Source organism: Bos taurus, chromosome 10 (genome assembly GCF_002263795.3).
Source record: "Bos taurus isolate L1 Dominette 01449 registration number 42190680 breed Hereford chromosome 10, ARS-UCD2.0, whole genome shotgun sequence".
In the NCBI taxonomy this organism is placed as follows: domain Eukaryota; kingdom Metazoa; phylum Chordata; class Mammalia; order Artiodactyla; family Bovidae; genus Bos; species Bos taurus.
Window position 1 is genome coordinate 21070627 of NC_037337.1, and position 23975 is coordinate 21094601.

A 23975-nucleotide genomic window follows, 5' to 3' on the forward strand; every position below is an offset into this window, starting at 1 on the left:
GGCAGTGATTTTGTTTTTTTATTCTATACAAGTGGAGAGAGAGCCCCTGGGGATAGAGAGACAGATCTGCCCTCCCAGGAGAGGAGATCTGCAGAGCAAGCAGAGCCTCCCTCTCTCCAGGCTGCTCCCTGACTTCTGGTCCCCCATGCCTCATCCTGCACCCCTGAGACAGGGGCTGGCAGAGGGGCTTGGGGGTGTGGGGGCGGGTGGGGGTCGGAGTCCTTGTGAGGCACATGTCGAGAGGAGGGCTGGGGAGGGTGCCGTAGCGACTGTCAGTCTGTTCCCGGCTCGCTGGTTCCTGCTGGGAAAATCCAGGGAACCCTGTCTCCCCAGCAAGGAGAGCCAGCCGCCCCGTGCGGGGGCACTGCATCAGATGGATGGGTGGGCAGGGGGACCACCCTCTCACCGCCCCTCTGGCACCTGTGGGGTCAGGGGGCTGTCTTCTGTCAGGTTCCAGCTTGTCACAGGATTGCGCCCGCCGTGTCCGCTTAGGCTTCAGGGGGGCAGTCCGGCGACCTGGATCTGGGGGCCCTGCAATGACAGTCAAGGCAGGCCTAGCATGTGAGTGGGGCTCCCGGGCTGGGCGCTCAACCAGGCCGTGGCTCCTGGTTGTCTGCCACTCATCCTGTGCCCAGGAAGAGACCCGAGGGGAGGGGCAGCGAGGCCCCAGAGGTGCCCCGGCCCCTCTAGCAGGTGGCGCACCTTGGATCTCAGGCTCCTCTTGGTCTTGCTGTGAGCCCAGCTGCAGCCGGGGTTTGTTCATTCCTGGGGCTGCACCCCCAGTCTCGACCTCCTCCCGGCCCCCTGGCTCCTGTGGGGGCCGGCGGCCCCTGGGCACAGCCACGGGCTTTGGGGGCTTCAGAGTTAATGGAGGGTCCTGCAGCTGGCAAAGAAGGAAGCTGGGTCAGTTAGATTGTCCTTTTGCTTCATCAAAGGTCCCTCCCCACAGCCTTGCTGGCTCTCACCTTAGCATTCCTGGTAGAAACCGTCCTCTCTGGGAAGACAGCCCCCTCCTTTTCCTCCTCTCCATCTTGGGAGGCTGGGCTGGGGCTCTGGCAGCCATGGTTGGGGGCGCTCTCCTCAGCTGGGGGATGGGAAGAGAGGAGAAACTGCAGGAAAAGACATTCTTGCATAGCCCTCCCAGTCCCCTGCCCCTGTAAAGCCCTGGACGCCAGGACTTTCCCCTCCAAGCCCCTCTGCTCCTACATCTCTGCCTTGGATGTCTCCTTCTGCTCTCCAGTTTCCTTAGCCCTTGGTCCCCAGGATCCTCCTGAGCCTGTCACCTCTGCAGGGAGCTCGGGCTGACCCTCTTGAAGAGCAGGGACAGAGCCAGGGTCTGGGGCCTGCTGGGTTCACAGGCATGGTTGCCCATCCAGGGCTGCAGTGCCCCGGGGCCCTGCCAAGGCTGCAGCCTGGCCTTCCTAGGACTCTCTGCCAGTCTGATTTAGGTGGTGAATCTGAAGGAGAGGTGCCTGGCATTCTCATTGCACCCTAGCCCCGCCTTGTGGCTTTATGCACTCCAGACCCAAGGATACGTTACATGGATGGGATTGTCTGTGTGTGTATCTGTGAGGTGCAGGTAAGGAAGACCTGGAGGGTGCTGGCAGTAGGTGTGTGTGGGGGGGACGGGGTGCTCCCCCCGGCCCCCACAACCGTGGTCTCCTAAATGAAAGCTGGAACCCGTCTTCGGGTGTCTTAACTAGCCTGCTTATGGGACAGGATCATCAGGGAAGATGTTCCACATGATGTATTGGCCTTGGAGGATGGGGCAGGTGCCCAGGCATTGCCAAGCCTCAGGCCAGCCTAGCTCTGCAGGGCACCCTCACGCCCTAGCCCTGGGGTGGGAGTGGAGGAGGGAAGGGAGTGTCAACCTCTCCAGGGAGATCTGTCCCTGTCAGTATTGTTGGAGGGTCGCATTCCAGGCCTGTGGGAACTGAGAATGATGCCAAGCTGACTGGTTTTCTGTTAGCGGCTCCCTAAATGAAAGGTGCTGTGAACCCAGCAGAAGGGAGGTGTCATACTATGATCCCCCACTCTTTATTCTGGAAGGTAAGTAACTTGTTTGAGGTCAACACTACAGGTGGTGGCTGAGCCCAATCGAACGCCCAGGGTGTCTGACCCCCAAGGCGGGGGGCTCTTGCCCCTTCTGGTTGGCACCTTTCTGTGTGGGCAGAGGATGGTCTGGTGAGCTCTTTGTGGGGGAGACTGGAATGTTTGAGGTGGACCTGGTTGGTACTGCCCACCATTTCCCCAGCTGAGGTACACAGAGAGGCCTTCTTTATGGAGAGTACCATTCTGCTGATGGCCCCTGCTCTAGAGAATTCCCCACGACCATCCACACAGTTTTGTTCCTGTTGGCTCAGCCTGGCAAAGCACTTTTGTTCCGTGGGGCCTTTCTTTTGGATGTAGTTTTGTAAATACCCTGAAGCATCTTCACAATGTTGATACTGTACTGCCCCGCCTTGACTGGCTTGTCTGTCTGGACACACTCGGGCCTTCAGAGCTGCTGCCAGGAAAGAGGCTTTCCATACCTATGTGCCACGTGGCCTCTGCTCGGCGCATGGCACTGAAGCTCGGCTTGGTGCTTTGGGCGGGTGGCGGGGGCTTCCAGGCTCCAGGCCCTGGAGTGGAAGGAGAGGGTGGGAAAGGGAGAGGGGGGAAATGCATGTTGGGTTGGGCTGAGAGAGGGGTCAAAGGAAGGAAGTGAGGGTGCCCATTCTTACCTGCGTCATCTGAAGAACGCCGTTTCTGCCAAGCCTGGACGCTGCCCTCCAGGTCTGGGCCTGTGCCCTGAAAGGACAGCTGAGTCAGGTCATAAAAAAGTCTCTTCTGTGTGGGGACTGCGGTTAGCAAGGGGCTTCTGCTCTAGCATCTCATGTTATTGGTCTCTAGACACTCAGACTCTTTTCCTCAAAGAATGATACCCATACCACCCCTCGGGGACATAACAAATGGTTTACGTGAATGAATATACTGTTATTTTAATATGTGTTTATTTTATGTGTCGTAGAAAAAACATGACTAGTACAAGCCTGTGATTTTAAAAGATGATAATGCTTAGGTCCAGACTGAGTTTAAAAAGGTGAGTTGATTTCAATAAAAATATTATGTAAATGGTATGTGGTATAAGGTTAAAGCAGTCATAAAGCTGGTGATCAAGTCACTAAAATTTGGGAAGCCGCTCTAGAGGTTAAGTATTTTGGGGGCCACACACTCTACAAGGAAACAGAGGCTCTGGAAGGTTAAGTGACTTGTCCAGGGTTCTGCACCAAGTATAGGGGCAGAGCCACAGCACACACCTTCCTCTCCAAAGCACTGCTCTCCACTGACCTATGAACCACAGGCCCATGGGGACGAGAGGGGGTAGGCCCATGGGGAGGGGAGGGTGGTAAGCAGGAACCTGCAGGACCCCCAGTTTGCCACTCTGGGCTCCCCTCACCTCTCGTTTCCCATCGAAGCTCCAACCCTTGGCTCTTCCCAACCCAGGAAGGGCGACGCCGTGGACCCTCGGCTGCTGTGCTGCCCCGGGGGCCTGGCCTCCCTCCCCAGGCTCTGCCCCCTCAGTGCCCTGGAACAAGGTTACAGATTTAGAAGCAGTTTCTTACGGAGAAGGGGCTCCATACCTCTCCAAGTCCCCTGTCTGGAAGCCCTACCCAGGCCCTCTGAGGAGTCCTTCCACTGCCCTCATTTGCATGCTGGGAGTCTGGGTCACTAGGCTTAGCCCAAGGAGCCAAGGACTGGAGACCTAGGATGACAAAGTTCTCCTGATTCCTGAGTTCTAGCATCCTGCCACTAATTGCCTGGGGTGATGGGTTGTGTGGGAACCAGGACTCAGAGCCCCTGCCTCACTTACCGTCTTCCTGCGGAAGGAAGGCCCCCGGCTCCCGCCAAAGGTGGGGAGGAGGCTGCTTTCCTCCTCAGGGCTCCAGCAGGGGGAGGAGTTATTGCCAAGGCTGGGGGGATCCGGGCTGGGGGGGCTCTCCTGAGTTGGGGGTGGGGGTGGGGGAGGAGGGAGGAGGAGCCCGGTGGTGGGGGAGCCTGGCCCCCTGTCCCCCTTGAAGCTCCGGGGCCGGCGAAAGTGAAACAGGCCTCGGCGCCTTTTCTTCTGCAGTGGAGGCAGTGGCGGTTCGGACAGGCCTGGACGCAGGGTCCTCAGAGTCCGGGGGTAGCTGGGCAAGGTCGGGGAGAGTTAGTGACTAAGTCGTGGGGAGAGCCCAGTGCCAGATGCTGAGGCCGTTCGTGGTTCTCAGAATCCCCCACTCTCTCTCATCTAGTGTTCCCTGCTGCTCCGTAACTCTGTCTACATATTCCCAGGGGATGGTGTCCTCAACTTTCCTGTTGTAACCCTCCAGCAGTCTCTTCCCTCCCAGGGACGCCTTCCCCTCCTCCTCTCAGCCTCTCCAAGTGACCCAGTTCCTTCTGGAGAGAGGCTGCGGCATCTGTGCAGGACAGTGACAGCATGTCCCCTCCAGGCCTGGTGCCACTGTCATCCCATCCCAGGGCCTGCTACCCAACCCCCAACTCCTGCAATCCCACTCTGGTGGTTCATTCCAGCCCCATTCCTTCCAGCTGTCCTGAGGAGATTCAGACAATATGAGAACTAAGGGCTGGGAGGGGAAGAAAGAATGTGGGGGGAAATGTCCCAGAGAGACTGCCACTGGAGAAACCTCCCTGGGAGGTGGGTGGACACAGGAGCTTTCCTAGGGCCTCGGGGCCTGCTGAAACTGGGGGTGTGCCTGGATGCCCCACCTGGAGCTTTCATCCATGACTCTTCTGCTGAAGAAGTCCTCCAGCCCCTCATCCAGGCGGGTGGCCATTCCGTTCTCCTGACGGGTCCCAGGTACTGGCGCCTGCTGGGAGGAAAGTCCTGTAGGATATATTATCTGGGTGAGGAAGCCCTCCTCCCCTCTATTCAAGGCCAGCCCCCTGGGACTTGACCTTGCCTCCTCCTGACCCCATGCAAACACAGACTTCAGGCTACATGGGTATCTCAAGCTTGGCAGCTCTTGACTCTCACCAAAATGAGAACTGCCACTGTCCAGCAGGCAGATTTCCTATCTGTGACCAGGTCTAGCTCCATCCAATCTGGATGCTCCCTCTTCTGTTCCATGGCCTGCCTGGGCCCCCACCCGATCCCACAAGGCTAGGACCTCTGGCATTGGTGTCCTAGAGCTAGAGTCCCTGGCTCTGGCATTGCTAAGTGAAGCTGGTCCTCTGGTGAGGCCTTAGGGACTCACACTGGGCCGACCAGGTCCTGGAGGGGTGGTCCTGGGGGGCCGGGGCCGCCCTTGTGTTTGATGCCTTAGTTTATAGCCATGAGTGGGCAGCTCGGATAGACCCTCCCAGGAACCACTAGCTGCCGGCTGGCTGCTCCCGAGTCCTGAGAACCAGCCAGGGGGGATTCCCAGGCTCCCCAGCTGACTTTCCATGTCCTGAGGGCTCCCACCTGTGGGGACAGCAGCATTAGAGGGACTAGCAGGAGGGATGGGGAGAGAGCAGGTTGGAGAGGCAGAGATAAAAGAAACAGAATCAGTGCCATCAGCTCGGAGGCTGGAAGACTCACTAATGAAGGCAGACACTGGCCGGATCTTGCGGCAGCGTTTCTGCTTTTTGATGGCCATGGTGTCCTGCAGAGAGGGAGGCGAATGATGGGGCCAGGTGGCAAGTCCCAGGAGACTCACCTGGAGCCTCCCATTCCTCATGAAGTCTTCTCTTTAGGGTCCATCGTGCCTCCCCGTCCTCAGGCAGCCAAGGCAATGGGACAAGGGAAGAGGCTGGGTGGGATCCGGGTGAGGGGATGAGACCCAGTGTGGGGCAGAGGGTGGAGTCCAGGGACGTAGAAAGGGACGGTGGTTTGCAGGTTCGGAGGCAGGACCAAGGTTAAGGAGGGGAGTGGGGGTGCTCACGATGTTGGTTCCAAGCTCATCATCTGTGGTCTCCTCGTGGTCGTGGTTCCGGCCTCGGCCTCGGGAGGACAGATCCTGCCCTTGGCCTGGCCCCCCTGGTGGATCTGACAATGTTCTTAGCTGGGCCAGGTGTCGGGCCTAGGGAAGGACAGGTGTGAACAAGGAAGATCAAGATCCCAAGGAGGTTGCCCGCCTCCCAGGATCTTGATGGGGAGGGTTGGGGGGGCAGGTGGGTTGATGTGGGATGGGGTAGAGGGCCTCCCTGGACCTGGTGGAGGCTCAGAAGTCTTACCAGGCTCTTGTGGGAGTGGTATAGCTCCTGCAGGATCTCGTCTACTATGGAGTTGGTCAAGTAGGTGACTACTGAGAGCTTCACTTCACTGTGGGCACAGGGAGAGGTACTCAGCTCCCCCTTCCCCACCTTGGCGTCTCTGCCCCAGCCTTTCCCAGATGCCTGAGAGAGTGGGCCAGCTGCCCTGGCTGCCCACGGAAAACACAGCTGCTGTACAAGGTACAGTGGGTCTACCACTCAGCTCCACCCACAGCCCTTCCAGCCTAGCGGTGTGTGGATGAGGACGGTGGACGAGAAGGAACCGAGGGGAAAGAGGAGCACAGGGGCTCTGGGTCAGGTCCCTGGAGCTCCAGGGCAACAGACAGAGGTAAGTTGAGTTGCTGAGTGAATTCTGCTGGCCTTAGCTGGCATCACTGACTCAATGGACATGAGTTTGAGCAAACTCCAGGAGATAGTGAAGGACAGGGATGCTTGGAGTGCTGCAGTCCATGGGGTTGCAAAGAGTTGGACACAACTGAGTGACTGAACAGCATCAACAACTGCTGTAAAAGCAGGAACCAGTATTTCTTGAGCTTGCCTATTTCATGGGTTTGTGTTATAATTTTCCTTTGTTTCCTTGTCTTGAGAGGTGGTACCCAGACTGGAATGAAAGAGTGCTCTAGGGGCCACGAAAATGTGGGGGGATAAGAAGTGCAGTCCATGTACCCGTATTCTTTGTCCCTACCTCTGAGGAGGCTGTGCTCTGTTTCTAGAGGTCACTTCCTGGGGTCTGTGTGCGGCTGTGTGTGTGTGTACACCTGTGTGCACTGTCTGGACTCCTAAACCCCAGCTCAGCATTTACACTTCTAGGGCAAAGACCAGTCAGACCCTAAATAGCAAGGTTGCAGTTGGTTAAAGATTCATCTCTTGTAATGGAGATTGTCATTCATTATTCATTGCTGATAGCTGGGCCCCGGAGTCCCTAAGTGCTCAAGGCCAAGTCCAGCCCGTCCCAGCCCCGCCCCTGCCTCTCACTCCAGCTTGTTCTGAATATCCTGTCCCGCCTGCTCCAGTAGCGCCCCGCGGATGAAGTTCCGGGGCACGGTGACACGCTCGGCCACGTTGCTCAGCATCTTGTTGTGCCCTTCGGCCACCCGCATGGCCACGGGGCATAATTCCTGCGTCAGGCTGACCATGGACTCCAGGATCACCTAGTGTGGGACGAAAGGAGGCCAGAGCCCCAAGGAGGTCAGGGCTGGCCCCACAACGGAAGAGACTGCAGCATGTCTAGCTCATCAAGGTCACAGGGCAGGTTAGCAGCAGAGCCTTGGACACTCAGGCCTCCCCATATCCTGGTCAGTGTTCCTGCCATCCTACCACATGGACACATGGACAAGGGAGAGTCAGTCTAAGGATCAGAGTCCAGAGGGAGAAGTCAGAGTTCAGGGGCTAAGGCTGAAAGGAGCAACAAACATCCAAGCCCAGTTTTCTGACAATGCCTTGGGGCAGCGGGCATGTAGGTGGTCTTCTGCACTTCCTTCTTGCCCACAGTAATCCCCCTGTGCTGACCTCTGCCCTCGGCTAAGGGCCTTGGTCAGCACTGGGCTCCTCCCCCCGGGACTTGCCTGAAGCTCCTTGTCCACAGCCTTGGACACCTCACTGGCCACTGACTCCAGCCTCTGCCGCACAGGCCCGTCGTTGGCCAGCATGTGGCCCAGCTCGTAGAGGCTGGGAAACAGCTGGAGAAGGAACAGGGTCTGATCAGAAAGCCAGAATTGGGCCTCACTGGGTCCCTGGGGGGCCCTGGGCTAGGAAGGTAGATGCACGGGGCAGGGGGTGGATGCTCCTGGGTTGGCACGTGGCCTTCCTGTGCTCTCTAGACTGTCGGGGGAGGGCGGGGCTGCAGAATGCTCACCGCCCGGGAGTTCTTGGCATCCTTGATGAGATCCCGGGCGTAGAGCAGCTCGTCTTGCACAGGCTCCAGGGGGCACAGCCTCAGGGCCCGGACCTCCTCCTGCACCCGTCCGCACAGTCGCTGCAGCATCTGCAGCACAGTGGCAGGAGTGTCAGGGGGGACCCCCGCCTCTTCACCTTCCCAGATGGGCCCTGGGTGCCCCATTTCTGGGCTCCCTTGGACCATGTCGCTGGTGCTGCCACTGACAGGGCAAGGGTGACGTCTACCGATGGCCTGTCCCTTCCTCTTCTTGGGAGGCCATTCTTTTTTTTTTTTTAATTTTATTTTATTTTTAAACTTTACAATATTGTATTAGTTTTGCCAAATATAGACACAGGTATACCTGTGTTCCCCATCCTGAACCCTCCTCCCTCCTCCCTCCCCATACCCTCCCTCTTGGGAGGCCATTCTTGAACGCTCAGCAGAGCTCCCACAGTCCTGGGACCCCTTGTCCGAGACCCCTGCTGTTTGCCCACATGTTCTCTCATGTTTGGGGCCCACGTTCTGCATGTCCATTCTGTTTGCTCTCTCACACGCTCAGTCCAGCTGTAGGCACCTCAGGATGCCTCTCTCCCGACCCCTCCCCACCCCGCCCTGCACTCCAACACATCGCCCCTGTGCTCCCCGCATGCCCACGTGCGCCCCCATGTCCCGGAGGGAAACGTTTACTTGCTCGGCGCTGCTGGTCACCAGGCCCTGCTGCAGCCTGAAGGCCTGCTCCTGGGGGCATGTCTGGGAGTGATTGTTCCTCACCAGGCACCACTGGATCTAGAGATGATGGGTGGGTGGGGTCAGGACCGGGGCGGGCGGGCTGGCCCCTGCCCCCGGGGATCCACCCCGCTCAGGCCACCACCTTCTGCCAGACGTCCTCGGTGCGCTCGGGGGCGCTGCGGTAGGCTTGGGAGATGTCGCTCACTGGGAAGGACATGAAGCGCAGTGTGTGGTTGCTGTGGGACAGAGCGGCACAGCTGGGTGGGGAGGAGGTGGCAGGGCAGGCTCCTGCTGCCCACACCCACCTCTTGCTGACCACGTCCCTCCACGGTCCTCCTTAACGTTTCTATGCTATTAGGTCAGATGCACTGGATTGGGCTTGTGAAGTTCAGGCTGGATCCAGGTACAGGGAGGCTGGGGGCTTGGTTAGGGCAGGGCCCTAGCCCACTCACCTCTCCAGGGCCCTCGCAATGTCCAGAAAGCCCAGGGCGGATGTATTGTTCCGATCCCAGAGGATAGTTCTGGGGAAAGGGTGGGCATCAGCTTGTTACCCCTCCTACTGGGCCTCTCTTAGGGAGCAGGGACAGCCCCACCGGGAGCCCTCCCACCTTTCCTAGTTAATGAGGCTGACTCAGAGATAGTCCTGGGACTAAGGGTCTCCTGGAAACTGGGGTATAAGCAGTGAGGCAGCAGGGAGGGCAGGTATGTGTGTTTGGGGGAGGGCTGGGGCTCCAGGTGAGAGGGTCGAGGCGTGGGCCCCACCTGAGGGAGGAGTTTATCTGCAGGGCCTTAGACAGCATCTTGGCCCCGATGTCCTCCATGCCATTGCCGCTCAAATCCACCTTTGCCAGGCAGGTGTTGCTGCCCAGGGCATTGATGAGGATGCTGGTGCGAAGCTTCAGCCGTGAGTCTGCCACCGACAGTGACTGCAGGGACTGTGTTGGCAAGTGGGGGGTTGGACCCAGTCCCTGCAGCCCCCATCACTGCAGGTCCCCTCCCAGGCCCCGGCACTCACACAGTCCTCTTCCTGGATCAGCTGTACCAGCTTGTGGAGGATCTCCTCCAGGGTCCTGCAGGGAGTTGGGACTCAGAGTAGGAGGAGAGGGGGCTGGGGTCATGCTACTGGAGCAGCAGAAAGGTGGTCAGGGGTGATACAGTGAGCCAAAAGGATAAGCTGATGATGGAGTGGGGGTCTGTGGGTATAGGGAGGGGGGCCTCACTTGGCCTTGACGTTGAAGTTCTTTCCCAGGAACAGGTGCTTGAGAGACTTGTTCTTCCCAAGTGCAGGCACCAGTGTCAGGAGGTCTGAGTCGAACCCTGGCCGGCAGATGGAGAAGCCTGGACTTGAGGCCTGAGTCTCACAAGAGTCATCTGAGGGTTTCTCCCCCAGGCTCCAGGCCCCTGTCCCCACCTGGCCCCCAGGAAGGGAGGGGCCCCCACTCACCATTGTCTGACAGATCCAGGCTGCCCACACAGGTGACAGCCCCCAGCTGCTCCTGCAAAGCCTGGGCTCCAGCTGAGCGGAGCTGTAGGGACACAGTGGGGGTGAGGCAGGAGGCAGGGGTTGGGGTGGAAGATAGGGCCCCTCTAATGCTCAGAGATAAGAGGAGTCACACCAGGATTCAAGGTCAAATCGGGTCTCGAGTGTGAAATCAGGAGGCCCCTTCTCCACACCAGATCCTTCCCCAGGGCTCTCTTCCCTTCCTTCTGCCAGAAAAATCTCTGGGCCGCTGCTCTGGAGACAGCCTGTTCCTGCCATCTGCTGGGAAAGCCTGGTATTTCCCATCCCCAAGCGGTCAGGGAGGGGATACCGGAGACTGGAAATGACCTCTAGAAAGAGTGGAGGTGTGGTCAGGTTGTGGGGCTGCAGAGGGGTAGTGCAGAGGCAACATGGAGTCAGAGCTTGACTTAGGTCAGAGAGATGAATGGCAGAGGAAGGAGGGCTCACCTCACAGCTGCTGAGGTCCAGGTGCAGATCGCTGAGGTGACTGTTGAGGGACAGGCCCTGGAGCAGTGCCCTGTGGGAACAAGGTCAGCGGGCCCACCTTTACCCTTCGCCCCTTCTCTCAGGGCTCCCCCTCGGACGCCCCCAACCCTGCACCCACCCGACCTGAGGGCCTCCAGGGGCAGCCTCGTGGCCGACAGGTTGACGTGGCTCAGAGTGTAGGCGCTGCTGAAGAACTGCTTGAAGGCCGGGGGCGCCTCCCGGCCCTTCCTGTGGAGATGTCTGGGGTCAGCAAGGGAGGGGGTGCCCATGGCTTGCCCCTCCACTCCCCACACCCCTGCGCTCCCACCTGTGGGAGCAGCTGTTTCGCGCCAGGTTGAGGTAGGTGAGGTGGGAGCAGCAGCCGTGAAGTAGGGCACCCAGAAGCTGTGGGGGAGACAGGGCGCATCTCAAGGGGCAGCGAAGACTCCCTCCTCTAACCCCACCGAGGTCCTGGCGCTTCACCCTCTGTGGTCAGTCTGTGCAAGGCCCGCTGTGCCTGCCTCACTTAGCCTCTTCAAGCCTCAGTTTCCCCTCTGTGGAAAGTGGGTGTCCTCCCACCTGTCCGGCCCCAGGGGTGTGAGAGGCTCATAGGCAGTGGATGTGTTAAAGCCAGGGCCACCACAGGCTTATAAGGTGGCTGGTTCAAGTTAGGGAAGGAGTCCTTTCCCCCAGGGGGACTCAGCCCTGCGCTGGGGTGCACAGCCAGGGGATGGATCCAGGCTGGCTTTCAGGCACAGCTATAGCACAACCTTGGGCAGCGCACAAAGTGCCACACAGGGGTGAGCTTTGGGGTCGCTTTGGAATTTTGCTGAACCTGAAGCCGTCCTATCAGCTTGACCCACCTCTGTACTCAAAGAGAGTACAGAGACCAGAGAGTACAAGGTGAGGCAGAGACCCACCCTGGCCTCCCCAAGTCCCTGCAGGCTGGCTCCCCCATCACCAACCCCCTCACCGAGTCGATGGTGCAGTCGGTCCCCGCCAGGTCCAGGTGTACCAGGGCATTGGGCTGGGCCAGGAAACTGTAGAGGGCCTGGGAAGGAAGGACAGAGGGGGCTACAGGGGGAGGGGTGACAGAGCCCCTCCCCTCCCCAGGGCTAAAGGGCAGAGACTCCAGGCCCTGAGTGTATTTCTGCAGGGACTTGAGGCGCTGTTCGTGGACTCACGTTGGCCTCGTCGGTGGCGAGCAGCCCAGGGTTCTTGCTCAGGTCCAGGTACCGGAGAGAGCTGGCAAAGGCCGGGTTGGCCCCAAAGGTCTGGCCCAGCGCCTGGAGCCCTGAGCACAGCGGGCACTGGGCTGGGTTGGCCCCCATCCCCACCTCTCCCCCTTGCATGCAATTCTTCCCCACTCCCCAGCTGTGCTCCTGTCCCTTCTGCGATCCTTGGGATACCATGTGCATGGGTGGGGCCTCTGGGACTTGATACCCAGGTAGTACGGCGAGGGGGGGGGAGGGGTCGGGGGCCAGAGGTCAGGGGTCCCGGGGCAAGTACCTCTAGGGGAGATGGCAGTCTTGGCCAGGCACAGTTTGGTGAGGCCAGTGGGGAAGCAGAGGAGCTGCTGGCTCAGACTGAGGAAACCTGGGGAGTGGAGAGAGAAAAGGGCCTCCCTGAGAGATAGGCAGTGGGGGCAGGCAGTGCAGAGTCAGACAGGGGGCTTGAGTGGAATGTGGGCCTGGGGTCTAGGATGGAGGTACTGGGATAGGGGCTGGCATCAGGTTGGAGAGCCCCTGTTCAGCCCTGGGTTGGGCTCTGGGCTGGGCTGGGGGGGTCTGCATTGTGGTGGGGGGCAGGATTCAGGGCTGGGGCTCACCCTTGTCCTCGATGGGGTTGTGGGACAGAGTGAGGGCATGCAGCACACAGCTCCCGTTCTCCCCAAACACCCCGGCCAGCTTCTGGACAAAGTCCCTTCAGGGAAGGGGAGGAAGGATGTGTTTGTCCCAGGCTCTGGGCTTCCCCTCCTCCTCCATCTGCCTGCCTGGCTGGGGCTGCAATGGTCAGAGGTCCCCACAGGTGAGGAGCAGCTCGGGGCCTGCAGGGAGCCTGCTGTCACTCAGGAGTACCTGGGAAGTGGTGCTGAGACAAAGCCCGGCTGCGGGTCCTCGAGACAGGAGCAGAGTAGTCTGCTCTGCGGCTGACGGCAGGAGGGGATGGGGCTCGGAGATACTGGGGAAGGCCGTGGAGCTGGGGGTCGGGAGGCTTAGGTGGGACTTGCTGTGTGCCCTCTTTGGGCCTCAGTCTCCTCTTCTGTAAAGTGAGGAGCTGGATGAGATGGTTCTACATCACGAGGCCTACATCATGCCCTGAGGTTCTGGGACCCTAAGACTACATCAAGGAGCACCACTACCCAAGGAGGAGGCTGGCCTCACGTCTTAAGCCCAGCGTTGTCCAGCACCAGCTCTTCAAGGCTCCCCGACTTGCTCAGGGTGTGTAGCACCTGTTCTAGCACTTCAGAGCCCTGGGGACAGAGGGGGTCGTGTGGTCAGGAGCCAGAGAGGGCACTACTCTCCCGTCCCCCATTCCTCCTAGACCCTACCAGCCGCAGGTCTTTGCAGTAGAGTTTGGTGAACCATTGGTTGTAGGCCAGGGCTGCCACCATTAGGGCCAAGTCTCTGTGGGAAGATTGATGGGGGCAGGAAAGTGGTGAGCAGGTGACCGGGGCAGGAAAGAAGAGACTAAGGATGGGGTGGTTGGAAGCCTAGATGGGTGGAGGGCAGTGGGTGTGGGGGCTGGGAGACAGAGCCCAGGCTTGGTGGGGCCAGAAGGGAGAGGCTAGAAGGGCAAGGGCTGGGCTGAGGCTGGAATGCGGGGTCAAGTCTCTATCCCGTCTACTTACCGGCTCTCCAAGTGGCTGAAATCCAAAAGATTGAACTCTCGGTTATCCTCGGCATGATAGATGGTGTCCACATCCTTGGAGAGGTGGAACTGGCTCGCATCTGCTCCCCTCCTCCGTGGCCCCTCCCTCCAGGTCCCACCTGCCCGCCTGCCAGGTCCCTACCCAAACGCACCCATTGCACCTCTTCACGGCAGTGCAGCCCGTTGTAGTCGCACAGGGCAGCGTAGGTCTCAGAGAAGCCACCTGTGGGGCAGGAGATGGGCTGGCTCCTTAAAGGCTAAGGGGGTGGGGAGGAGACTTGGAGCATTCAAGGAAAGGTCAAGGTCATTTTATGTGCCAGTGTCTTGGGTTCCTGCAGCATCATGAACCTCCGAGGTCTGGGAGCTGTGGAGCCTCAAGCCCTATACACAGAGGACTCTGAGCAAGGGGCAGGGTGGTGTAGGCCCCCTTTCCCTCGAGCCTGCCCCTGCTCACCGCAGACACTGTGGGTGGTGGATGTGGAAGTCTCAGAGTTGGGGGACGTGTCTCGGGGCCCGTCCGGGGTGTCTGCATTTCCACGCCGGATTAGACTCCTGGAAAAACAACAAATCCATCCCAAGATGGGTGGAAAGCGGCTCTCAATTCTTCCTCTGTTACAGATTCTGGATCCCTAGGAAAAGCAGGACTGGGGACATGAGAGCTCTTCTCCTTGGTGTCACGGGGTCCCAGGACCAGGGGAAGGAGGGAGGGGGGAGGGGGCTTCTTTATTGTCTGACCCCTGAGAGACTCCTCCTTTGCCACTCACCCAGGGCCAGGGCAGACCTTGGAGAGGGCAGAGCTCACATGTCGTGTCACCTGGTCCACGCTCTCAGCTGATGGCAGCCGCATGCTCACCATGCCACGCTCCGTCTCCACTAGGATCTGGGGGAGAGGGAGCGGCAGGGACTCAGACACAGGTTCCCTCCTCCTGCTGGCCCAGGAGCGGAGCCCACGCTCCAGTGCTCACCTGGTTCTGACTGAGCGTGTTGAAGGCGCGGATCTCTAGGACATTGAAGGAGCTCTCCACCTGAGGGGTGGGGGCATGGGAATGTGCAGCTCCTGGTCAGGGCCTGGCTGCTGGGCTCAGAGGAGGGCACCCTGGGTGTTCTCCCACTCATCAGCCCAACTCACCTTGGCTGGGACTTTAAGGGGGAAGAGGTGGAGACGCCAGGAGGTCAGGGCCTTCAGAGAGGGGAAAAATAGAGCATCAGCAGCAAACGGTAGTTTCCTGGGCTCTAGTCCCCCTGCGCTCTGTCAGCGCCCTCAGTCCGTGTGCACTCCCTGCCAACTGGCCTTCTGCTCTGAAAGTCCCTGCTTCTCTCATGCCCTGCCCCAGGTTCCTGGACATCCAGCCAGTCCAGCCTCCCCCTCCCACAGGCTATGTCTTTTCAGCACTCCTCCACCTGTCTCCTTTGCCCCCCAGGTTCCTTGCCCTTACCAGCCCAGGTGCCCTTGATTCCCCCTTCCTTCCCCCAGTCCAGTCCCTTACCAGTACTCGGTCCTCGAACTTCTTGGGCTTTGTCTCCAGCTTCACGCGATGTTGTTGGAGCACAGCCCCTTGGCTCAGGCACCTCCGGATGCTGTCTGCAGGTGGGTAGTAGGCTGCTCAGGGCCCCCCTTACCCTAGCTACCCCCACATACCCAAGGCCCTCCAGGGGCAGGGGCAGAGAGGAGGAGAGAGAATCAGAGAGAGATGAAGAACAGGAATTGAGATCTTTCCTTCTTGGGTAACTTTTTCTATTAGAAAGGCAGGGGTGCTACGGAAAAAACTCTGGCTTCTGCTGTCCCTGAGTTGAGGGACAGTAGTTGCGTGGCACTCTGGGAGAGTGTGAAGGATTTTCCCAACCCGTGCACTCCAGCAGCTGTCAACCCATACAGAGTGAGTCAGTGTGTAGGGGCGTGGGGGTGTCCCACTACATGCTTGATGGTCTGGTGTGGTGTCTGCCTTTTACTATGTGTGTAAAGAAGATGCCAGGGAGCTTGTGTTGAGGATGGGTAAGTGTGAATGAGTATGCAGTACTTGCAGTTGTGAAAGGGGCACAGAGCCAGCCAGTTCTCCTGTGGGTGGGGGGCAGGGAGGTAGGAAGGAGTTAGTGTTTAAATGAGTCCCATATCCATCTGCTGGAGAATCATCCAGATATCCCAGTGTGCGTGCATGCGTGCCTGTGTGTGTGTGTGTGTGTGCAGTTTCTGTAAAGATGTGGGTACACACATCTCACAACTGTGCTTGTGTGCCTCTGGAGGTGTGGGAGATGGGCACAGTGTAGCATGCCTCTGAGTATCCTTGAGAGTCCTGGTCTCTGCGTGCGCTAGCCTGTGCTCCCACCTCTTGGGGTCAGGGTTGTGGCTGTGCTGGGGGGTCGGTCTTGGTTTGGAACAGTCTGAGGACCAGGCAAACAGGAGAGGCCTTGAGGTGTGGGTGTGGGGTAGAGAGCAGGGGGCAGGCTGGTATGAGGGTTGTTGTAGGTGAGCTGCAGAGACCCTGCTCCCGGTTTTAGCTCCAGTCCAAGCCCTCTTCCCTGACTCCCGTCTTTGCCCCCACTGCCTGGGCACAGCCCGGCTTCTTGAGGGGCTCTTTGGAGCCAGTTCCGGGGCGGGGCCGGGAGGAGGGAGGGTGTTGAGCCCAGAGGCGGTCAGGACCTGGGGCAGCTCCCATCACCCGGTGGGGCGGGCCTGGCCCCGCCCGGCGGGGGAAAGGGGACTCTCCGGCGGCGAGACTGGATGCTTCGCCTAGGGATGGGCCAGGATAGCTGAGAGTCAGCCCCAGGGAGCGTGAAGGGACTGCACCTGTCACTGAAGATCGGGACGGGAGGCTCTGGGACAGGTAGGTCCTGAAGGGTGAGGCGAGGGGGCAGCGGAGGATGCTCTGGGGACAGCGATGCCCCGAGCTGGGATGCAGGGGCAGGGGGCTGCCCTGGAACCGGGATGCATGAGGGGCGGAGGGACCGGGGTGTACCGCGGAGAGTAACGCACTAGGGCTGGGAGGCTCCCGGACGGAGCGTCCCAGAGACCACCGCAGCCTCGTACCTTGCAGCTCGCGGGTGAGCTCCGCGCTGGACTTGGCCATGGCGGCCGCTGCTGCCGCTGTTGCTGCAGAGGAGCCGCCGTCACCGCCGCCGGGGAGCCGCGGCACATGCTAGACCCGGCTCCGGCAGGGCCCGGGCGCTGAGCGATGCAGCAGCCGCGGAGCCCGCTCCTGTCAGGGGCGGCTGCGCGAGCGCTCCTCCCCCCGCCTCGGAGCGCCGGGTCTCCCGCCCCGCCCGGAGAGGTGCCTGATTGAGCATGCGCGCCGCGCCTCCGGGCCGCGTGAGACCCTGCGCGCGCTCGCGCCCACCCCTCCCGCCGGCTCCCGCGTGCGACGCCCTGTGCGTGTCGCCTTGGAGCCCGGGCTATCTCCCGGGCGGGGGCACAGCGCCCTCACTTTCCGTGTCATCCACTCCTCGGGCACCGTCAGCAGAACCTATTTCTTTTGTTTGTGGGCCTGGGTACCCCTCGCGGGGTCATCCTTGCCAGGCTCCTCCCTTTTCACTGCTTGCTCGGGACGCGTCTGGCTCGTCCTCGCTGACCCTCGAAGGAAGGAACTTGCGGCCAAGGGCGATGCTAGGAGAGGACCTGGCCACATCTGGGGAAGTTCGACCTTCCTTTCCCGCTTTCCCAGCCTCGGTGATCCCTGCGATGTTCTTGGCACCATCCCCGCGGGTGTGAGCCGAGAGTAGCACCTGGGAATTCCCGTGCCACCTCCTCCCAGCTGGCAGCTCTGCAAACACCTCCACCCTCAGCATTACGCTCAGGTCCTGGAGACAAGGAGGAGGGTTAGGAGGATCCAGACTTAGCATCTGGGAACATACTAGGGGAATCCAGTCCACTCAGACTTAACGCTGTGCTCGGCTATCACACCTATGCACCCTACACTGAAAAATGAGCACATTGACTCAAAGCATCGTGATCATCTCCTTTTTATTTGCACCTCATTTGCAAGTTGTTAATTTCCAACTCAGTTCCTTCCACTCCAAGTTCCTTCTGTCCCATCTCCCTCAAATTTCCCTGATGCCTAGAAAATAATACTAGTTGCTCTTTACCACAGTAGACTAAGCCCTCTCAGCAGGCCTGCCCTGTTCTCTCAAGGGATGTCTTTGTCCAAGGCTACAGCAATAGCGTGAATCCTCCTAAGACCACACCTTGATAGCAGAGAATGCTGGAGCTTTTCACAGGGCATAATTGATTTGTGTGTGTATGTGTGTGTGTGTGTGTGTGGCAGGGGGGTGTTATGGTTTAAGGGTAGCAGTATGCTAGGCAGAGGTGGGAAAGGCCAGTTGATTGATTCGGGAACAGGACTCTGGAGTTGGAGCCCAATCTCTGCCCTGGTAGATGCTCTCCACGTCCTTAGAGGTGGGATAGGCTCCCTCCAGCTACCACCACTGTCTCCCCAGTGATGTAGCTGGCGTCTTCAGAGCACAGGAAAGACACGATGCCGGCACACTCCTCTGGCTTGCCTATCCTGGGAAGCAGGGAAAAAGGAAAGGAGTAAAAATCAAACAGGGAATGGAATTTGCTAAAGTATCAGGCAATTTTTCAGGATCAGTGAATTGTCCATAAAATAGGGCTACCATTATTATAAGCTGTTATAATTCAATAGAAGCATTAATACTGTACTCTGCAAAAACCACCACACATTATATTCATATAATATGGGGATACTTTGTTTTTTAGAGAACTCAGGACACCAAAATCCAAAGTTATATAGATAACCTGGCTATTTCATTCTTTCAATAATTTGTTTCACATGTGTGCATACTATTTAAATATCAGAGAGTCTGTGAGATAGTAAATGATTTGTTTAAAATGATTCCATTTGTACAGCTTCAATTCACAGACAACTTTTTCAGGAATCTATTTTTGTCTCAAAGTCATTTTGTGAGACTGTGCTAATTCTCAGTGTTTGTATCAGTGATTGCATAGTTAGGGAACACTTTAATCTAACTGCCACAGAATGCTCTAGAGGTGGGTGGAGTGGGTACTTCAAACCTAGAAGGACTGGATTAGTGGTTCTCCATCCTAGCTACACACTGTCGTCATCTGAGAGGCTCAACTTCTCCTTCCCTCCCCTTCCCTCACTAAAGATGCCTAGGTCCTGCCTTGGACCAATTAACAAAGAATCTCTGGGAGTGACGCTTGAGCATCTGTGGTTTCACAACTACTCAGCTGATTCTAATGCGCATCCAAGACTGAAAAGCTCGGGGCCAGATCATTCACTGTGGCTCAAGGATGACAATGCCCTGACTGATTAATGGACTAGGCCTGCAGCTCATGCCTGACATGAGAATGGCTTTAGGAGCACTTGAGAGCATCTCCCTCCTCAAGTAGGCATTGCTGGTACATGTCCTTGAGGGGACAAGGTGGAGGAGCTAAAGACAAGAGAGCTCCCGGAAGCCAGAGACTGGAAAGAGGCAGAGAACTTAGAGGACAGGGAGCCAGATGAAGGTGCCTGACCTTTTGGGGGAAGAGGCTAGTTTTCTTAGGCAAGGGAAGTTTGGAGACTTTTATTTGAATAGTAGGATCCTTTTATTTGAATGGTAGGATCCTTTTATTTGAATGGTAGGATCATCAACCTGAACTTTGGAAACATGACTCTTTTGATTCCAGGGAAACTAAAAAAGCACGCTTTGATTTTGGTTTTGGTCCCTGATCCTTAGGGACACCCAGAGGTGGAGGCAAACACCCAGGTGGAGAGAGGAGTCAGGGCCTCCCCCAGGGCTCTGCTCTGCTAAACCTGGATGCCTCTGTGTTTGGTTTTTGCAAGGAGGCAGACTCCCTGCACACACCACTGTAGTGACGCTCTGTTCACAAACTTGTGAAGTCTGTGTATTTGAAGCAAGGAAAGGATGGCTGTGTTGTCTGCGGGACTGAGAGACGGCAAGCTATGGGCTTCGAGGGACCAGACCTTTCCATCTTTATCCCTCCTCAGCCTCCCCTGTGACAGCCTTACCTTTTGATCTGAAAGGTAGCTTTTATGCTCTCCTGTCTTGCCGGATCCTCCCACAACTGCAGGAAAAAGGAAAATCACTTCCTCTGAGGGACAGTGAAAGGACAAATTGCCCGCCCTCACATCTATTGAGAGGAAGGATGGAGAGGTGCCCCCTTCATTTCCCAGTCCTTCCCAGCTCCCAGTCACTACCCACTGCCCTCTTCTGCTCCATTCTCTTCAGGTCCTAAGGAGGCATTTTGGTGGGTTGCCCCAGGTCTCATCCACTTAAGGAAATATGAAATGGCCTGAGTGGCATCTGAATTCCTCAGTCTCACTGTGCACCTTAGGAAAGGATAGTGTGGGGATCTGGTCTGGACACATGGCTGGTATGGAGGGGGAGGGTGGAAAAGCCCAGGGCAGGGGGTGGGAGTGGTTGGGAGCTCAGGACCCAGGAGCTGGGCTCCTCCATTGAGAAGATGCCCTTTAGAATTCCCAGTGGGATGCAGGACTCCCCTTCCTCACCACACGGCTGAAGCTAGTCCTGATGAGTCCAGGCGCCAGGCAGTTCACCCGAACATTCGACTCTGCCAGTTCGAGGGCCAGGTTCTTAGTGAGGCCCAGCAAGGCTGTCTTAGAAACGTTGTAAGGACCCAGGCTCTGGGGAAAGGAGAGGATTGGGTTAGTCTCTTCAACTCCACCTCATTCTTGGTTCTTAACATAAGATAGAACGGGCAACTGGTAATAGGGCATCTCTTGTTAAAGAGGGTCCCAGTTAGAAAACTGTTATGGCAAAACCGCCCCTAGGTTAACATTTGTGGAGGCAAGGCCTCTATTTCGCTGGAAGGTGGTGTGATTCCAAAAGGGGACACACACTTCCTAGGGTGACTGGAGGAATGGAAGGTACAGGATGGAGGAAAGGATAAATGTAGCAGAGAAGGGGGTTCTTACAGGAAAGGGGCTGTAGGCTGCTATGGAGGACACGATCACTATCGAGCCGCCTCTGAAAAAAGAGCAGAACGGCTCTGCTGTCACGGACCCCCACCCGCGGCCTGCGAGGGGCCCAGCACGCCCTGGCCCCTCCTTCCCTGTACCCTCGTTTCGCCATCTCTGGCACCACTGCCTTTGTCAGCAGGGCCGTGGCCTTCACGTTAACGTCCAGAATCTGCAACAGAAAGAAGAGGGGGAACAGCATGAGGGTCTTCAGAAGGCTTCAGAAGGCAGGGTGATGGAGAGTTAAGTGGGGTCCCCAGGATCTGTTTGTTAGGGTTGGCAGAGGTCCTAGAGATGATTTACCCAGAGCTTACAAGTGAAGACACCACGGCCCAGAGAGAGGGAGCTTTGAGAATGACAGCTAGAGAATGACCCATTTTGGGGTTTGGGTGAGAAAGAATGGAGCCTGCTTCATCTTGTTTCCTAAGTCTGATCTGACCCAGAATGGATCTGAACTTTCAAGACTCTCTTGGACTTGAGCTGAACTGTCTTCCAACTAGCGAGAGCCTGGGATTTGGGCTGGCTTCCTGGACCTGCCCCAGAGTGAGCCGTGATTCTCAGGGAAAATGTGGCCTGACCTCAGGCACTTGGGGTTGTTCCAGCACTTTTCTGGCTTCTGAGTTAGCGAGGGAGATGCTCTTGGCCCTCCAGGATTGACTGGCTGGCTGGATAATTATTGGCACATGGGATCATGAGGAGGCACTACTGGGGGAGCTGGGACATAGTCTAAAATCAAAACTGTACATCTGTAATTTAAAACCAATGCGTGAGCCTTGTTTACATTGTTCCAGGCACTGCTGGGATAGTCCCCTCCCATTCCCCCCATGTAACTATTTATTTTGAAAATTTTCACTCTTACAGATAAGTTGAAATAGAGGGACAATGACTATCTGGATATCCTTTAACTACATTCACCAGTTGTTTACATTTTGTGCCATTTGCCCTGTTGCTGCTGCTGCTGCTGCTAAGTCGCTTCAGTCGTGTCTGACTCTGTGCGACCCCATAGACGGCAGCCCACCAGGCTCCCCTGTCCCTGGGATTCTCCAGGCAAGAACACTGGAGTGGGTTGCCATTTTCTTCTCCAGTGCATGAAAGTGAAAAGTGAAAGTGAAGACGTTCAGTCATGTCCGACTCTTGGCGACCCCATGGACTGCAGCCCACCAGGCTCCTCCGTTCATGGGATTTTCCAGGCAAGAGTGCTGGAGTGGGGTGCCATTGCCTTCTCCAGCCATTTGCCCTAACTATGTGCTTATGCAGCTTTTTCCTTACCCTTGGAAGGTAAGTTGCAGACATTATAATACTGTAGCCCTAAACGCTTTAGCATTATTTCCAAATAATAAGGATGTTCTTACACACCACCATTCACTATCACACCCAAGAAATTTAACATTGATAATCATGATTTTACTTAATATACTGTCCATAAAAAATCTTCCCCAATTGTCCCCCAAATGGCCTTATTTTAAAAGTCCAGGGCTCAATCAAGGATCAACCACTGCATTTAGATTTGATATATTATGATATTAAAAAAAAAGCCAACTAGAAAGAAAAATTACTCAGTTTATAACTGATTTTCATGTGGTCCCTATTCAGACTGCTCATGAAAGATGTTTCTCTGCTTTAAAGAATATCAATCAGGAATTGACTCACTGAAGACCATTTTGGCACTTTGGTCTCTATGTCTGTGGAACACTGATAAACAAACTAGAATATTTTAGTATCTTTAAATTTCAGTGTTGAGAAATTATTGATGACATCAGGGTAAAAGGCAAAACCATGGGAGATCATAAAAAATTTAGCATTTCCAAATCATGTGGGAGTATTAACCTTAGTAAACAAAGACAAATCTTTCAATTAAGGCTTTATAATTAAAGAATGTAGGTGTGTGATATACCTTATAAATATAATGTAATTATACACCCTCACATGAAAACCAATATTCTGTTCCTTGAATTTAGACATCTGGATCTAAGATGTTCTTGACATTAGAGTTAAGAAAGAGTGCAAGTCTTTTTCAAAGGCTGTATGTCATAAAGCGGCAACTTAGTTCATTTCACTAGAATTGATATTTCACTTAACTAGCGGCTATTAAAGTTTTCCAACTAATGAAAAATCATTTGTTTTTGGCAGCTGAGAGGGGGAAGGGTGGTGTGTAAGTCTGAGTGTATTAGTTATTGGCATATTAGCTGCCGTGCCTGCTGGAAATAAACCAGGAAGAAGAGCTTGGATAAGCCCACGGTGGCAGAGGGGAGAGAGCTGGGGGAGGGAAGCAGAAGACAGCAAGGAGTCAATGAAAACGAGATTGCGGAGAAGCAGAAATGAAAGAGAAAGACAGGGACAAAGGAAGCCCCCTACCTCCATTCGCCCTTTACCAGGTGTGCTGCAGGTGTGTGGCAAATTGCAAGGATTCCTCACATTTACACTGCACTTGACAAGTGCATTCTAAAAGCAGACTGAGTGTGTGCCATCTTCTGAGGCCCACCCCCTGCTGCTCTCATCCCTTCTTACCTTGTCCCACACCTCCTCGGGGACATCCATCAAGCTTCCAAAGAAAGGGCTGACGGCAGCATTGGAGATCAGGATGTCCACGCCGCCATGAAGCTTCACAGCCTAGAGAGGAGGAAGATCTGAATTAGGGCTACAGCACAGTAAGTTCAGTTGAGTTCAGTTCAGTCGCTCATTCGTGTCCGACTCTTTGTAACCCCATGAACCTCAGCACACCAGGCCTCCCTGTCCATCACCAACTCCCAGAGTCCACCAAAACTCATGTCCATTGAGTCGGTGATGCCATCTAACCATCTCATCCTCTGTTGTCCCCTTCTCCTCCTGCCTTCAATCTTTCCCAACTCCAGGTTCCTATGCAATATTGCTCTTTATAGCATCGGACCTTGCTTCTATCACCAGTCACATCCACAACTGGGTGTTGTTTTTGCTTTGGCTCCATCCCTTCATTCTTTCTGGAGTTATTTCTCCACTGATCTCCGGTAGCATATTGGGCACCTACTGACCTGGGGAGTTCGTCTTTCAGTGTCCTATCTTTTTGCCTTTTCATACAGGACAGTAAGGGAGGTGCATTTATCAATATTGGTAAAGGGTTCCTTCTTAAGGACAGTTGTCAAAATGAACTCTTTTCCTTAAAGCATTTTCTCTTCAAAAGCACCCCAAGCTCTGCTGTTGTTCAGTCCCTAAACTGTCCAGCTCTTACAGTCCTGACGACTGTAACCTGCCAGGCTCCTCCGTCCGTGGGGTTTCCCATGTAAGAATACTGGAATGGGTTGCCATTTCCTTCTCCAGGGGATCGAACCTGCATCTCTTGCATTGGCAGACAGATTCTCTACCACTG

General features: G+C 56.4%; 2 protein-coding genes and 1 long non-coding RNA gene across 13 annotated transcripts in view; 1 reads left to right on the top strand and 2 right to left on the bottom strand.

The window, feature by feature from the left end:
- CARMIL3 (capping protein regulator and myosin 1 linker 3) lies at positions 1-18080 on the bottom strand. 10 transcript variants are annotated; one of them, XM_024997530.2, is made up of 40 exons: positions 16705-18080; positions 15167-15261; positions 14809-14859; positions 14645-14704; positions 14444-14559; positions 14134-14231; positions 13832-13902; positions 13660-13733; positions 13360-13435; positions 13193-13281; positions 12637-12731; positions 12318-12404; positions 11993-12102; positions 11782-11859; positions 11137-11213; positions 10953-11057; positions 10791-10860; positions 10287-10368; positions 10063-10159; positions 9858-9912; positions 9605-9777; positions 9295-9363; positions 8985-9078; positions 8801-8899; positions 8093-8221; positions 7803-7916; positions 7213-7388; positions 6199-6286; positions 5907-6044; positions 5564-5627; positions 5238-5446; positions 4750-4850; positions 3854-4169; positions 3440-3568; positions 2724-2790; positions 2532-2621; positions 966-1084; positions 703-877; positions 421-531; positions 1-301 (listed from the first exon to the last, which is right to left on the bottom strand). In XM_024997530.2, exons 1-40 carry the CDS (start codon positions 16742-16744, stop codon positions 273-275), a joined length of 4116 nt encoding a protein of 1371 aa, XP_024853298.1. In that variant the 5' UTR covers positions 16745-18080; the 3' UTR covers positions 1-272. The 10 variants fall into 10 exon arrangements, with proteins under 10 accessions (XP_024853298.1, XP_010807242.1, XP_010807241.1 ...); XM_010808940.4 differs by having other exon boundaries at positions 703-883; XM_010808939.4 differs by having other exon boundaries at positions 703-883; positions 4750-4853.
- Positions 15766-23975, top strand: part of LOC132346287 (uncharacterized) — a 146362-nt gene continuing 138152 nt past the window's right edge. The window contains exon 1 of the long non-coding RNA XR_009496076.1: positions 15766-16501. This is a non-coding gene — a long non-coding RNA (uncharacterized lncRNA). The remainder of the gene's footprint in view (positions 16502-23975) is intronic.
- Positions 17618-23975, bottom strand: part of DHRS4 (dehydrogenase/reductase 4) — a 12384-nt gene continuing 6026 nt past the window's right edge. The window contains exons 3-8 of one of the 2 annotated variants that reach the window (NM_174822.3): positions 23141-23242; positions 20734-20804; positions 20591-20642; positions 20165-20299; positions 19664-19719; positions 17618-18175 (exon numbers count right to left, since the gene is read on the bottom strand). In NM_174822.3, the coding sequence (NP_777247.2) occupies positions 18061-18175; positions 19664-19719; positions 20165-20299; positions 20591-20642; positions 20734-20804; positions 23141-23242 (531 nt within the window). In that variant the 3' untranslated portion in view covers positions 17618-18060. Of the gene's footprint in view, positions 18176-19663; positions 19720-20164; positions 20300-20590; positions 20643-20733; positions 20805-23140; positions 23243-23975 lie in introns of those variants that run through there. The other variant, XM_059890200.1, reaches the window with a different exon arrangement.

Bases quoted from the DNA above. Each gene is read 5' to 3' on its own strand.
- CARMIL3 (XM_059890384.1), bottom strand. From the start codon at position 16,744: ATGGCCAAGTCCAGCGCGGAGCTCACCCGCGAGCTGCAAG. The intron at 9,913-10,062 runs GTGAGGCCCCCC...AACTCCCTGCAG, and splicing joins AACTTCAACGTCAAGGCCAA to GACCCTGGAGGAGATCCTCC. The intron at 3,569-3,853 runs GTAAGTGAGGCA...ACCTTGTTCCAG, and splicing joins CTTCCTTCCGCAGGAAGACG to GGCACTGAGGGGGCAGAGCC.